Here is a 15,635-nt window from a genome sequence, read left to right on the forward strand (position 1 = left end):
CCTCCCCTTCCCCTTCCCTCCCCTCCCCTTCCCCTTCCCCTCCCCTTCCCTTCCCTCCCCTTCCTGCAAGGTGAGGTCAGTGACTCCAGCCGCTCTGCTGTGGTCTGCCATAGCAGTTCTGTGCGGGCGCCCTGTCTGCACGTGGAGCACAGCAGGTCCACATTTACATCCGTGCTTTAGCAGAGCCCGTGGCAGAGGGTGCAGAGTGACTGATGGTGGTGTCTCTCATGCGCTGTTTCTAACCCAGGTTCTGGGAAAGGATCATCCCGATGTTGCCAAGCAGTTAAATAACCTGGCCCTGCTGTGCCAGAACCAGGGCAAGTACGAGGAGGTGGAGTATTATTACCAGAGGGCCCTGGGCATCTACCAGACGAAGCTGGGGCCCGACGATCCCAACGTGGCCAAGACCAAGAACAACCTGGTATGCTGCGGGGGAGCCATGGCTCTTCTGTAGATGAAAGCCCCCGTGTGTCTGCGTGGAGGCACTAAGCACTAAGTACTGTGTTTCCTCCAAGGCCTCCTGTTATCTGAAACAAGGGAAGTTCAAGCAAGCGGAAACTCTGTACAAGGAGATTCTCACCCGCGCACACGAGCGGGAGTTTGGATCTGTGGACGGTAAGAGGCAACTAACAAATGCACTAACTGTGTGTACTGACAAGGGTGGCTTTCCCCAAGTCCTCACAGAACTCTTCTCTTCTTTTTTTAAAGGTTTTATTATTTTATGTTGTCATATTTACGTTTCTATTTCTGTGAAGAGGCACCATGACCAAGGGAATTTATGAAAGGAAGCGTTTACTTGGGAGCTTACTTCTAGTTTCAGAGGATGAGTCCTTGACCATCAAATCATGTCGTCCAGAGCACGGGGGCAGCAGGCATGGCGCTGGGGCAGCGGCTGAGAGCTTACAGGCAGGAGGAAGAGTGAGACTAGGAAGAGAGTGGACTTTTGAGACGTTAAGACACATCTCCAGGGACATTCCTTCTCCAGCAAGGGCACAGGCCTGCTAATCCTTCCAGAGTCTTAGCAACTGGGGACCTAGCATTCCAGCGAGTGAGCCTGAAGAGGGTATTCCCTGAACTGCAGTTAGAGATGTTTGTGTGCCACCATATGGTAAAGTGTATCAACGCTGTGTCCCCTGGAAGGTCACCCAGAGTCACACCCTTGGAGCTGTTTTTCTAACCTTTCCACACATTTTCCAGAGAGAAGTTAGTTTGAATTTTAGTTTTTAAAAAATATTTGTTCATTTATTTCGTGTTATTTATGTGTGCAATGGAGGTTAGAAGCCATCCCAGATAGTTTGCACTTAAGCCAGGGCAATTCTCCTTTTTCCATGTCCCATCTTGCCCCAGGAGTGCTGGCTCACAGGTGTGTGCCGTCACACCCACCTTTGCCATGTGGCTCTGCTCTTGCTGGTTGAGCTAGCTCGCTGGCCTTGAACTGTCTCCTAAGTAGCAGTAGAAGGGAAGCCGTGTTGCAGGTGGGTAGTGGACATTGGTGAGGCCCTGACTCCCTCCCTCAGCCTCTCACGGTGTCTTTCTCTACAGCCCCTGCTCATGTCACACACGACCTAAGCCACATATCTGGAACTAACTTACTTACTTTCTTTCTGTCTGTCTGTCTGTCTGTCTCTCCCTCCCTCCCTCCTTCCCTTCCTTCCTTTCTTTCTTTAAAGATTTATTTATTTTTATATATTTGATTACACTGTCACTGCTTCAGACACACCAGAAGAGGGCATTGGATCCCATTACAGATGGTTGTGAGCCACCATGTGGTTGCTGGGGATTGAACTCAGGACCTCTTAACTGCTGGACTATCTCTACAGCCCTAGAACCTTTTCTTTGAGCCATTCATCCTGTCTAGTTTGCAGTCCCCTGGAAACCTGTGACAAATATAAATGTCCCTTGTGCCCTGGACTTGATGTGCTGTTTGCTGCTCCTCCTGCTTTGCACACTACAGGGGCTAACGCACTGTGTAAGGAAAGGTGTTGGTGTGTCGGTGCCAGCCTGGGCCTCAGTCTGTAGTTCTGAGTGCTCTGCCGAACCTCTGCCTGTGCCACCGGAAGACATGCAGTGGAACTGGGATTTTATAGGGTTGTAAATTTCTGCCTCAGGGCCTGGAGAGATGGCTCAGCAGTTAAGGGTGCTGGCTGTATTTTTATTGGCCCTGCGTTCAGTTCTTAGCACTCACATGACAGCTTACAACTGCATAGATGGGATCTGATGTCTTCTGGTGTGCAGATGTGCATGCAGACAAGGCAACCATATACACAAATAAATCTTAAGTTGCTGAGTCAAAAACAAGGTTCGTGTTAAACGTTTCCTTTACAAAGTGTGGTGTGAAACACTCAGACGACAATTATGAATTTGTGAAAAGGTCACAGGATGGGTCCAGACGGGGTTTCTCTCAATTATTACATGCACACGTGTGGTTTTCTTTCACTTAAGGATTTATTATTTATTTGCTTAAAGCTTATTTTTATGTGTCTGGGTGTTTTACAGAGGCTAGCCTCTGTTCAGCGAGCAGGCATCACTCCCTGGCATCCTCAGTGGTAGACTCAGAGAGCTGTCTCCTTCCGGTGCCCTTGTCAGGCTTCCTCCAGGGTCAGCTTGACCTCAGACTTGGGCTGCGGGGATGATAGAGGCCAGGTGGTGTGGCCACCAGCCTGGGATTCCGGCCTCAGATGGGGAAACAGCCCAGTGAGCAGGCTGTTTAGGGAGACAACTTGGGTGTGGCTGAGAGACCCTGCTGCACTGAGTAAGTCAGAGCGAGTGAGACACTCCAGGGGTCAGCCTGGATTCTCCACATGCATGTTCACCCGTGTACATGCTCACTTCCACATATGTGTGACCACATGCATGCAAAACATATATACACACATGCACCTCACACATGAACACACACTTGAAAGAACAGAAAACATCCCTGAGAAGACAAAAAAAAAAAAAAGAAAGATAAAACCTTGCAGTCACTGACAGCCTTAGAGGCTGTCTGCTTAGTGGTTACTGTGTAGCCTTGGTTTTCCTGAAGCTCCTATGTAGACCAGGCTAGCCTAGAACAATCCGCCTGCCTCTGCTTCCCAAGTGCTGGGATTAAGGTTATGTGCTGTCTCAGTCAGGGTTTCTGTTCCTGCACAACATCCTGACCAAGAAGCAAGTTGGGGAGGAAAGGGTTTATTCGGCTTACACTTCCATGCTGCTGTTCATCACCAAAGGAGGTCAGGACTGGAACTCAAGCAGGTTAGGAAGCAGGAGCTGATGCAGAGGCCATGGAGGGATGTTCTTTACTGGCTTGCCTCCCCTGGCTTGCTCAGCCTGCTCTCTTATAGAACCCAAGACTACCAGCCCAGAGATGGTCCCACCTACAAGGGGCCGTTCCCCCTTGATCACTAATTGAGAAAATGCCTTACAGCTGGATCTCATGGAGGCATTTCCTCAACTGAAGCTCCTTTCTCTGTGATAACTCCAGCCTGTGTCAAGTCGACACAAAACTAGCCAGTACATGTACCATCTCACCTGGCACCAGATTTCTTTTCCCTCCTCCTCCGCTGCCTCCTCCTCCTCTTCCTCCTCTTCTTCTTTTTTGACGTAGGGTTTCTCTGTAGTCCTGCCTATTTCTGGAACTCAGAGATATGCCTGTCTAAGTGCCGCCATCATTGACTGGGTCTTTTGTTTGTTTGTTTGTTTGTTTGTTTTCGAGACAGGGTTTCTCTGTATAGCCCTGGCTGTCCTGGAACTCACTTTGTAGACAAGGCTGGCCTCAAACTTAGAAATCTGCCTGCCTCTGCCTCCCAAGTGCTGGGATTAAAGGCATGCGCCACCACGGCCCGGCTGAGTCTTTTACTCTACAGTTTACATTGTTTTTCTTCCCTAGACGAGAACAAGCCCATCTGGATGCACGCTGAAGAGAGAGAGGAGTGCAAAGTAAGGCTGTGCTGTGCTGCCTGGAGGAGGGGGGTGGGGCGGGGCGGGCTGGGTGGGGCGGGACGCAGCAGCTCACTCACCTGACTTCTCTCTGACATTAGGGCAAGCAGAAGGACGGGTCGTCTTTTGGAGAGTATGGTGGCTGGTATAAAGCCTGCAAAGTGGACAGGTGAGTCTGCCCAGACCAAACCCTAAACAGCAGGGAATGGCCGTGCTGGACCAGTGTGAGAGCCTACTCGCATACCCCCCCCTTCCCCATCGTCTTGTTAACCCCTGACCCCTGAGCTGACTGGCTGGGGAGCATTTGTCCTGGGAGCTGACGTAAACTCAGACTTGTCCTCCGACCGTCACACAAGTCGTTGCTCATGCATACGTATATGTATGTATTATACTAGTAATAATAATAATTAGTAAAATAAAGAAAAAAGAAAGCATCCAGGCATGGTGATACATACCTGTAATCCCAGTACTTGAGAGGCAGATGCAGAAAGACCTGTTAGATGAGTTTGAGGTTAATATAAGGAGTCCTAGGACTACATAGTGAGACCCTGTCTCCAGAACAACAACATCATCATCATCAACAAAAGGCAAAAAACCCTGCCTACAAACCTGCCTGTTTTCCTAGTGAGATCATGTCTATTTACCTACCGTCCCATCACTGCAGCAGGGTGAATGTTGTCTATCAATGCTTTTTATTGACAAACACCTACTTGGAGGAGAAGGGATATCTAGCCAGGATCACCTTAGGCATGTGCAGTAGGCTCAGCATAGGTGTGGGTAGAAGCCCGTCCTTAACAAATATTCGTATGCACAGGGTGACGTGGACACACCCTTGCCATGGGTGCCATGCCCGTGGCTGGCCTAGAGCCTACTGCCTGCCCCAGCTTTGCCGGCTGGCCTTTAAGGCTCAGCTTCCTCCTCACCCACATCAGCAGAACTTGTTAGACTTCAGTTTGTCAGAGTGTCTTCTTTTGGGTCCCCATTGTACTCACTGCAGAATTCACCTTTCTGCCTGAGGGACATGCAGGTACCTTCTTTATTTCTGTAGCTGAGATGCCTACCATTAGTGAGAGGAAGCCATCTCTCAGAATACAGACTGGCACCAAAGTGAGGCCAGGATTTATTTATTTATTTTTGAGACAGGGTTTCTCTGTGTAGCCCTGGCTGTGCTGGAACTCACTCTGTAGACCAGGCTGGACTCAAACTCAGAAATCCACCTGCTTCTGCCTCCCAAGAGCTGGGATTAAAGGTGTGTGCCACCACTGCCCTGCCAGCTTTTTATTTTGTGATTGGCCTTGCTAGGTAACCCATCCTGGCCTTAAACTCTTAGTCTTCCTGCCCCTGCCTCCTGAGTGCTAGGATCACGCAGGTATATCCCATATCAGGCAGTTTCTGACTTTGCAAAAACTGTCCTTGTGTACAAGTGCACTTGGCGGTGTGTGTCTGTGGAGGCCAGAGCAGCACGAACTTTTACTCTCTTTTACTCTCTTTTATTTCTCTCCAAGTACATTTTTTGAGCCAGGGTCTCTCCCTGAACCTGGAGCATGCTGGATTGGCTGGATTGGCTGGATTGGCTGGCCAGGGAGGGCCTGGTATCCGTGTGTCCCCAGTCCTCTGGTGTGGTTTCTGCACACACCTCCTTGCTTGGCTCTTAGATTCCCAGTGGGATCCAAACTAAGGCCCTCCTGCTTGTGCAGCACTGGATCCACTGAGCCATTTCCCCAGTTCCATAGCTCTCACATTAGCAAGACTGTCCTGCCCGCTGCTTCAGTTACAAAGTGTCTCACATTGTCAGGTCTGGAGGTTCTGCTGAGACGCAAAAGATAAGACCTGCATAGACCCAGCTCTGCCTGCAGACTAGCCACGTGCTTCTGTGGCCAAGCTATAGGAACCTGTGACTGGTCAGGCTCTGGGAGGTTGCCATCTGTGGGAGTCTAACAGTCCTGAGCATCAGGCTGCCTGAGTGGAGAGCATGAGAGTGTCGTAGCTGACAGGAGCGCTAACCTCCGCGCCCTGCACAGTGCCCACTCATCTGAGCCACTGCCGAGCGGCTGCCCTCAGCCCTGGGGGCTTACCACGTTCTCACAAAGCACGCAGGCCGGCCGGCCGGCCCTTGCACTGACCGCTTCTGTGTTGTGTGCCCTCTTGCAGTCCCACTGTCACAACCACTTTGAAAAACCTTGGAGCACTTTACCGACGGCAGGGGAAGTTTGAAGCTGCAGAGACATTGGAAGAAGCCGCCATGAGGTCACGTAAACAGGTGTGTGTGACGCTTCTCTCAGAGTGATCTGTTGGGACTGTGAGGCTTTCTGCGTGGCTGTTATTGAAAGGTTGATTTGGGCTTAGCTCAGTGAGGAGCACTTGTCACACGCCCAGGACTATTTGTCTAAACTGTTCAAAGGAGCCGAGCGTGACGGCCTTTCAGTACTCAGGGGGCTGAGGCAGAGAGAGTGAACATTTATAGGAGACTTAGTGTCAGGAACTAAAAAGAAATGAGAAATGATGAATGAAAAAGGAAGAAAAATAAGAATGGAAGAGCTCTCATCACGTGCTCATGAGCTCCTTGGTGTGAGGTGCTCTCAATTGTCACGTGCTCACAGTTGGTGTGAGGTGCTCCCAGCTGGGCTAGCTCTATTGGGACTTGTGGGCTGGGGCTCAAGCAGAGCTCTCACTGCTGCCCCTTTGGTCCTGGGGGCTGAGTCAGGCAATCTGTGGCTGTCATTAGCTGTGATGCTGCCTCCCTTGGAGCAGGGCCTACAGTTTAGGCCTACTCTAGATTGCAGGTAGATTGTAGCAAGAGGAGCTACAGGGGCCTCAGAGCTCCAGAGAAGGGGTGTGAGTGTGTCATGAGGACGTTCTCCACCAGACAGCCGCAGAAGCTCTGGACAGGACAGCGTCTGTGCCCCATGAGCATCACGTTACATACAGCAGGGCAGGGTATGGGCATGTGCCAGGGTTAACATTGTTGTTATAGGAGACAGATTATCTTGTTTCCTAGGCTGGCCTCAATCTGTAGCTGGGATTAACCTCAAGCTTCTGCTCTTCCTGCCTTCACTTCCCAAGGGCTGAGGTAGCAGGCAAGCGCCGTCAGGTCTGCTGTGTGTGGTGTTGGTGATAGGACCCAGTGTAGATGCTGGGTGAGCACTTAGCTACGTTTCCAGCCCGGTCCTTCAAGTGTGTCCCTCATTACCTGGGGCTCAGTATTAGCTTACAACACTTGTTCTGATTTGAATCTAGGGCCTTGTGTAGCCAGCCTGGCCTTGAACTCTTTGTCCTCCTATTGCTGCTTTGTAGTGCTGAGATTACAGGCATGCTTACATAGAGTACAATGTTCTGTGTACAGTCAGTTCTGTGTGCTTTGGTGATATGGACTCATATAGCACAGACCCCCACCCCCATTCTCGTGACCCTAGGGAGCCTGAATCCCGCCCCCAAACGCGCTCATCTGTGTTTGTCCCATTACATAAGAATTGGTGTCTGTGGGGCAGTGAGAAGTGAGGGCTAAGGGGGAGACACCTGCATGAGGGCGGAAGGAGGAGGCCAACTGACCACATGCCCTCTGACCTCTTCCACGTGGCTGTGCAGCAGGCACGCCCAAGTTCTAGCAGCAACAGCAAAGAGAATTTGACCTGTCCCTAGTGAAGCTCAGATACTGAGAAGCCTTCTGAGATGTCAGTGCTAACGGGCCACCCGTTCTCCCCTGCCTGGCTCACAGGGTCTTGACAATGTTCACAAACAGAGAGTGGCTGAAGTGCTAAATGACCCTGAGAGCATGGAGAAGCGGAGGAGCCGGGAGAGTCTCAATATGGACGTGGTCAAGTACGAGAGTGGCCCTGACGGAGGGGAGGAAGTGAGTATGAGCGTAGAGTGGAATGGGGTAAGTACAGCGCGCTGGCTGCACCGGGCGGGACCTGCCGGCCTCCCCAGCGGCACTCGCTAGCTGTCGTGTCTCACGCTAGACTCGCCACTTTTCGCAAATTAAGCGTCAGGGAAGCTCTCTGTAAGTCCTAACTTCTGCTAACTCGGAAGCTGTGTTGCTTGCAGTAGTTTTCTTTAGGAATCCCTGAAAGCTGACTGGGCTCTTGTAGAGCATGCATGCTGACTGAGTGTCCTGGCCGTGCAAAAACCCCGTCCACACTCTGGTCTCCTGTAACCCGGGGATGGGCATGGGCATGGGCATGGCTGACTAACTGTCTTTCCTAACTCCCCAGGTCATGCTAACTCAGTGCTCTTGATGCCGCTCAGGAGGCTGCCCTGGGGCTGCTAGAAAGCCTTGCCGGGAGCTGATGCTAAGTGCAGCTCAGACAGCAGCTCAGAGCAGGTGCACTAGGGCTGGTCTCCACACCGCCACCTGACAGGGCTCCCGACTTTCTGACTTAGAACCACCTGCTTGTGTATGACACAGACTGTGTCAGAGGTCTGTGTTGGCCCTGCTCCTCCAGTCCCCCCGGGAGGTCTTCCCCACCGCTTCCTACCCAGGGTTGTGGGCAGTGTGTGGGTGTCAACTCCTGTGGTGGATTGGTGTCTCTGGAGCTTTGTTCAAGGAGAGGATTAAGAGGGTCCAGCAGACCAGGCATATCACACACCCTGGGCTTGTCCAGGTGTGTGTCTAGCTGTCACTATGCGGCTTTGTAAATCATTGCTTAGCACTTTGATCCAGCCTGTCCTGGGGCTTGGGTTGATTGGCTCTAGGATTTACTTAGCTGCAGTAGTTTGGAGGAGCTAGGGTCCTGACTGATCCTCGTGTGAAATGTCAGTGGCCGCAGTGGAGGGTGACATCTCTGTCTGTCTAGCAGCGGTCTCGTGCCAGCACAGCCAGTCAGCATCCACTGTGACTGCTGAGCCTTGTTGGGCAGTGGTCCTAAACTGCAGCAGAGGCCTGGACCTTCCTGCCCATGCCTGTTCTGTCAGCACTCTGGACTGCACTCTTACTTGGCTCCGGTCCTGCATGCTTGTCCAGAGGGCCTGTTCTGCTTGGTGGCTGGCGGATGGTGGCTGGCAGCTTGCAGACTCTCCTGCTCTCGAGTGAAGCTGCAGGGGGCTCTTTCCTGAGACAGTATTTCTAGGTCTGTATGTATGTGAGTCCTGTGCCAGACACAATGTCCACAACTCCGAGTCCCACACCTGCCCTGGGCACTGGAGGAGGAGTGCACTGGAGGGTGCTGTCGTTGTGTGTGTGTTCACGCACACAAGCGTGTGCACACAGCGTGTGTTAGAGATTGACCTCTGCTTCGTGCACGTTAGGCAACTGCTGTATCACTGAACTATGTCCACAGCCTTGTTTGTTTTGAGTCTCCGTGTATAGCCCAAGTTGTCCTTGTACTTACTTGGAGTCCTCCTACCTCAGCCTCCGCACAACACACTTAGCTTACAGTTATACCTTGTTTCTTTTTCCGTGTGTGTGTGTGTGTGTGTGTGTGTGTGTGTGCGCGCGCGCACGTGCATGTGTGTGTTAAGACAGGGATTCTCTGTGTCGCTCTGGCTGTCCTAGGATTAGACACTGAAACTCAGACATCTGCCTGCCTCTCCCTCCTGAGTGGTGTTGTTAAAGGTGTGCAGCGTCACTGACTGGCTCGATTTTAATTTTTATACTATAAAGTATTGAACATAGGGCCTTACCCATGCTAGGCAAGGCCTTTTCCTCTTAGCTGAGTCACTCACTCTCACACTTTCACTCATACACATACTCACACACTCACTCATGCATACTCTCACGTACCCACACTCACTCATTCACTCTCACACTCACACACTCATATTTATACTCACTCACACTCTCACACTCATCCACACTCACCTATACTCTCACTTATTCTCACACTCTCATACATTCACACACTCACACTCGCTCACTCACTATCACACTCACCCATACTCACTCACACATACACACTCACCCACCCTCCCTCCCTCCCTCCCTCCCTCCCTCCCTCCCTATGTAGCCCTGGCTGGTCTGAAGCTTGATGTATTGGCCAGGTTGGCCTTGATGTCAGAGGGATGCCTGCCTCTGACTTAGGTTCTAGGGTTAGAGCGCCACCACCAAGCCTGAACTCCCAGCGCTGCTGCCTCTGCCTCCCTCCCGAGTGCTGGATTAAAGGCGGGCCTCACCACCTCCTGGGTTACACTTGTAATTTTTAGAGATTTCAGTGCTCTTTAAAATACTGCAGCTGTCCATCCTTTGTTTTCCTGGGTATTTACAGCTTCAGCCAGAGTGAATTCACAAAACAGATGGTAGTTGATTAAATCACAGAAACAATTTATATGGGAATTCAGGGCTTTTTTTCAGTGTTCAGAAATAGACTTTAAAACAGGATAATGTTTGTCAAAGGCAAGGCTTGCTAGGCAGCAACCGTGGCTATGCAGATGCGTGGCTGTGTGGTCGAGGAGGCCGAGAGCGAGGGCCTGGGAGGACAGCGGATCCTCTTCAGTGTGTCTCATGATGATGGTGATCACGCCTCATGGAAACGGGCTCCCACAGGCTTCCTCGGGTCTGAGATATGATGTGGCTCTAGCAGGCACTGCTATAGCAGCTCACTCTCTAGTAGGGTGCATTTCTGCGAAAGCTGCTTTGTGGACATTCAGTCTTTTCTAGATAAAAGTCAGTTTTCTTAGTTATCCTATATCCATGTGATTCTGTGTCTGTTGTGAAAGTTGTGCCAATCATGGGCACGGTCCCAGCTGAGGTGGAGCCGTGCTGGGCTGTCTGGTGTGAGGTCATCCTGCAGACAGTTCACCTTGCAGCACCATGTGACTTAGTTCTCCATGGACCAGAACCCCCAGGACAGCCTCCACCTTGGCTCCTTTTTCCTGGGGCCCTTGAGAAGCAGTCTCCTGCCTGTCTTCTCTTAAACCATATTGCTCTTGTGCTGAGATTTCTACAAGTCTGAGTGTGTGTGTGTGTGTGTGTGTGTGTGTGTGTGTGTGTGTGTACGTACACTGTGCCAGTACTAGGGATTGAAACATCCCTGTGGAAGGGAAGGGCTCTACAACTGACTGTATCCCTGTCTGCTTCACTTTGTTTGAGACAGGATGCTGTGGAGCCCAGGCTGGTCTCAGACTCAGGCAGCTCCTGGGCTAGTTTCTCAGGTGTGTCCATTATGGGTGTGTGCCCCAGTGCCTGGCTTCTACAAGTTGTTGGTTGTTTGTTTTTGTTTTTGGACACAGAGTCTCTCTGTGTAGCCCTGGCTGTCCTGAAACTCACTCTGTAGACCAGGCTGGCCTGAACTCACAGACATCCTCCTGCCTCTGCCTCCTGAGTGCTGGAAGTAAAGGTGTGTGCCACCTTATTTTGGTCTTTGAGACAGGATCTCACTGTGTAGCCCTGGTTGGGGAACTCACAGCGATCTGTTTGCCTGTGAATTCTGAGCTCTGGAATTGAAGGTGTGAACCACGAGGCCCACTTTGACTTTCACGGGTTTCAATGTGTGAAATGTCTCCTTCAGGGCCTCAGGGAGCGAAGGAACTGTTAGTTCAAAGTGCAGTTTTATTTCTACTAAGAGGGCAGCAAGAGTATACTAAAAGAAGTTATAAAAATGCCACACCTACAATTCTATTGTACAGAGACACTAAATAGTAAAATCAGTATATTATGTGATTTATTTCTGTTCAGAAACCCACTTTGAGAGCTTACAAAATGTCTCAGCTGATAAAGGCAGTTGCCATTCAAGTGACCTGGAGTTTAATTCCCAGGACGTCCATGGTGGACAGTTATCCTCTAAACACTGGGATAGCTCGTGCAAGCGCTCGCGCTCTCTCTCTCTCTCTCTCTCCACACACACACACACACACACAAACACACACACACACACGATCCATGTAATTTAAAAAAGAAACACACTTATGGGTTTATTCAATAGGCACGTCTTTTGTGAGCCTCCGGCCCTAGAGCCATGCTGTTGGGTATGTCTGTCTTCTTGAGTTCTAGTCAGCCATTATCCATCTCCCCTGGGGTGCAGGTGCTGAGTGCACAGCCTGCCACCTCTGTTGACTGCGGTGGTGGGCGGCTGCTCCCCTGGGCCCTCAAGCTTCTAGGTGGGGGTGGCTGCCTGGACTGAACTCCACTGAGATCCATTTGAACCCAGGGGAGGGAGGCGAGCGTCTTGCTGTGGGGCACAGACATGAGGGCAGTAGGGCCTGCTGTGTGTGTTTAGAGTCCTCTTCATGACAGACGGCGGGATGGGTGTTTTCTTGTCCTCCTGGCACTCACGAGCCATTGGTAACAAGTTTTATTTTTCGTTTTAAAGATGAGAAAGATGAAGCTCGGGCTGGTTAAATGACTTGCTCAGCGTCCCATGGTGAGTCTGAGCGGGCGGGCCAGGCCTAGTTGTCTGTGCGCGTTCGAGATTTTGGCAGACCCAGGAGGTATTGCTGCCTGTGGAAACGGATTTTATTTGGATCATTAGCTACATGTTTCAAATGTGCTGTTGACTTTTAAAGTCGCTGAGTCTCAAAGTTTCTGAGATGTCTAGGATGTTAGTGTTGTAATTGAAGAGTCTGGAAGTCCTCAGCCTGCAGGGATATGGAACAGTTTAGAGAGACTTGCTTCCATGCTGTCGTCCACATCAGCCTGCCCTTTGTACGGGTGTTGCTCACCACCACGTCCAATACCTCTCACGCACAACTTGTGAACCTTTCCATAGTGAGTATCCAGGAGATTTCTGACACAGTGCTACTCTGTGCTTGACTTTCACTCTTGACAGTTCCCTGAAAGCTGACCTCAGCTCCCCTCCCGTGCTGGGCCCAGCACTGCTGTGCCAGCCTAGTGTGGCGGGAGTGCCTGGGCTGCTGGGCAGAGTGCCTGCCGCTGAGATGTATGACCTAGAAATACTGTAGAGCAGGCTTGCGGGGGCAGGCAGGCGGGCGGGAGGGTGGGTGGGGCTGTCACTCCTGCTGCTGTGGCCTCATCTGCTTCTCTCTTTCTGTCTGACAGGCCTAGCCGCCCGCCCGGTGCCTCCCCCTGCTCCTGCATGGCAGGATGGGCAGCGCCTCCTGCGGCCCCTCCAGTGCTGTCCTTCCGCTGTCTAGCAGCCCTAGGGGCTTGTCAGCCGCACCTCTGGGACGGGCCCTTCCTTGCGGTGCTGCCGTCCTTTTGGGGTCTTGATTTCTGGATACATGTAGCTTTGCCAGATATGTACTTAGAGATATCAACCGTGTTAATAAGCCCATTAATGTGTAACAACAAGTTTAACAGTTAAGAGAGAGTAGCTGTTCACCTTGAAGACAGGCCTTAGTGTCACGCAGGTTTATTACAGTGGCATGATGGTGACCTGTGCAGTCACTGAGCTGTAGGAGTGAGGCATGCGCTGCACGCCCCTGTCGTCCTTAGAGACCTGGCCGGTGCCCTGCGCGGGGCCTCCCCAGGACACACTGACGTAGATTTGCTGTGTAGTCTTGGTGTGGAAATTTGAATTCTGCTTTTCTCTACTAATCTGAAGTGCTCCGTGATGTGTGTATGTGTCTTTCTAACTTCTAATAAACTCACTCCAACTGACCTGTGTCTTGTGTCTGTCTGCTCTGTACATTTCTTGCTCTTCTGGGCACAGCGCTGCGTGGGCTCTAGCAGCAGTCGGTTTCTGGGATCCCCTGAGGGCCGTTCTGAAACTCCGTGCTGCTGTGCACAGGTCCCCTCTGCACTTGAGTTCTCGGCCAGTCTTGGCCAGGTGTTTCCGTAGTGTCTGAGTTGGTTATGGGGACAGCTGGCTGCTTTTCTTTAGGTATCTAAGACTTCTGGCGTTTGTATAAAAATGAGCATTTTATTAAAAACTTGCAGCTGTGGAGGTGAAACTGTCGGGAGTATACTGTCTGCATGAGGCCTGGTGTCCTGCCGGGGCACACATGCTCATGTGACATGGAGTCACACTTGGCTTGAGGATACCTTAGTTCTCGTGACCCTGTGCTGTCCTTTGTCCTGGGACAGCCTTGGGCTCACTCTCCCTTGGGAATTTGGCTGCCTCTGCTTGGACCCTTCATTTCCAGGATTCCTGACCGGGTGTTGTCTGTAACATGTCCGTGCTCACTGCAGGCTGCTGGCTCTGGCAGGACTCACTTGCCAGCCAGTGCCTGGCAGCATTTGGGGTTGTTGGGCTGAGCGTGGGGCAGGAGGGGACACCCACAGCGTTACACTTGTTCACGTGTTTTTCAGGATGGCACTGGATCTTTAAAGCGCAGTGGCTCCTTTAGCAAACTCCGGGCTTCCATTAGACGCAGCAGTGAGAAGCTGGTTAGGAAGCTGAAGGGAGGAAGCTCACGGGACAGTGAGCCGAGGAACCCTGGGTAACTATCTCCTGAGCGCGCCCCTTCCCGTAGGCGTTGGTAACCAACGCCCATCAGAGGCAGCCTTCCTGGAACTCAGGGTTGGTCCCAGGAGCGGTCGGTCGGGTGCTCCGCCTGCTGCTTTCCAGGGCAGGTTGAGGAGCTGTTGGGAAGCTGGCTGGTCGAGGCTCAAAGGGAACGGTGGAGCGCCTTGATTCTGTTCAGAGAAAGCCTTGATGACGGGTGGGGATTTAGTCTCCCGACCCTGAGCCAGCATGGTGGGTCGCACCTGTGATCTCAGTGTCTGAGAGGCCAGCACAGGGTACAGTGAGACTCTGCCTCAGAGTTAAAATGGGGCCAGGAAATGATCGGGTGTTAAAGGCACTTACAACCTTCAGGGTCCATACGGCAGGAGAGACCTGGCTCTCTGACACACAGACCAGGAAAATGGCTTCCCGTGTAAAGTGCTTGCTGCTCAAGCCTGAGGATCAGGGGCTGCATCCCCAGCATTCATGCAGAGGGGCGTGGTGTGTGTGTATGGGGGTGTGTGTGTGTGTCTAGCCCCAGCATTAGGGCAGGTGGAGGAAATCAGATTTTGGCCAGCCAGTCACCCAAGTGGTCTGCTTCAGGTTCAGTGACTGTGTCTTAAGTGATAGAGGACACTGAAGATGACCTGGGGACTCTGCACACACATGCTCATGTGCACACATACGCTCATGCACACATACACTCATGCACACCCACACACATACATGCTCTTGTGCACACATGCTCATGTGCACACAACACCCACAGAGCTGCTGAGTCGGCACCCCCAGTGTGCGCAGCATCATTTCTCTCTAAGTTAGCACTGGCGTGACTCCTTCAAAACTCACCGTCCAGAAGGAAAGCTGTGATCACACTGACAGCCAGGGATTGTGGGGCAAGAGTGGTTTCTGATGAGTTTTGAGTTTTGTGACTTTATTATGAGGCGCACCTGTAGATTTTTGAAGCTCTGGGCTTTGCTGGTTTAAGGAGAGGCATGAAAGTCACAGGGCTTTGAGTGGAGGTGTCCGTGTTGTCGAAGGGATTTTCTACAAGGGTCACAGGGAAGAAGGCTCTCGGGCTAATGCTGCTCTGTAACAAGCTACCGTGCCTCATCCTTCTGTGCTGGCAGCTGCCCCACTGGGGACATTCTCTGGAGCCTCCTCAGTCATTCTTTATGTCCCAGACTTTTTGAACAGAACCTGCTCAGTAGAAACGCACAGGGATGCAGTTTGAAAAGGTGTCCCTGGTCACACCCCACTGCTCAGGACACTCCCAGGTTCCGGCTAGAAGTGTGCAGTGTTTGGGGAACGTGTTAGAAATGAAAGTGTTTTCTGAGCTGTTCTGCTGGCTTGTGCCTTCTGAAAGTGTCCACTTCCATTCTCAGGGTCATGCCTAAGCCCGAATGCCGCACTGTCAGCTGGGCCTGGGGCTACTGTGCC

General features: G+C 51.7%; 1 protein-coding gene across 15 annotated transcripts in view; it reads left to right on the forward strand.

Moving 5' to 3' along the window:
- Nucleotides 1-15,635, forward strand: part of Klc1 (kinesin light chain 1) — a 48,012-nt gene that overhangs the window by 23,067 nt on the left and 9,310 nt on the right. The window contains exons 8-15 of one of the 15 annotated variants that reach the window (XM_029484487.1): nt 248-421; nt 516-615; nt 3,869-3,918; nt 4,020-4,087; nt 6,070-6,178; nt 7,658-7,795; nt 12,162-12,212; nt 12,848-13,410. In XM_029484487.1, coding sequence (XP_029340347.1) covers nt 248-421; nt 516-615; nt 3,869-3,918; nt 4,020-4,087; nt 6,070-6,178; nt 7,658-7,795; nt 12,162-12,194 — 672 coding nt within the window. In that variant the 3' untranslated portion in view covers nt 12,195-12,212; nt 12,848-13,410. Of the gene's footprint in view, nt 1-247; nt 422-515; nt 616-3,868; nt 3,919-4,019; nt 4,088-6,069; nt 6,179-7,633; nt 7,796-12,161; nt 12,213-12,847; nt 13,411-14,059; nt 14,191-15,635 lie in introns of those variants that run through there. The other 14 variants (XM_029484489.1, XM_029484485.1, XM_021179640.2 and 11 more) reach the window with 14 other exon arrangements.

Source organism: Mus caroli, chromosome 12 (genome assembly GCF_900094665.2).
Source record: "Mus caroli chromosome 12, CAROLI_EIJ_v1.1, whole genome shotgun sequence".
NCBI classification, from domain to species: Eukaryota; Metazoa; Chordata; class Mammalia; order Rodentia; family Muridae; genus Mus; species Mus caroli.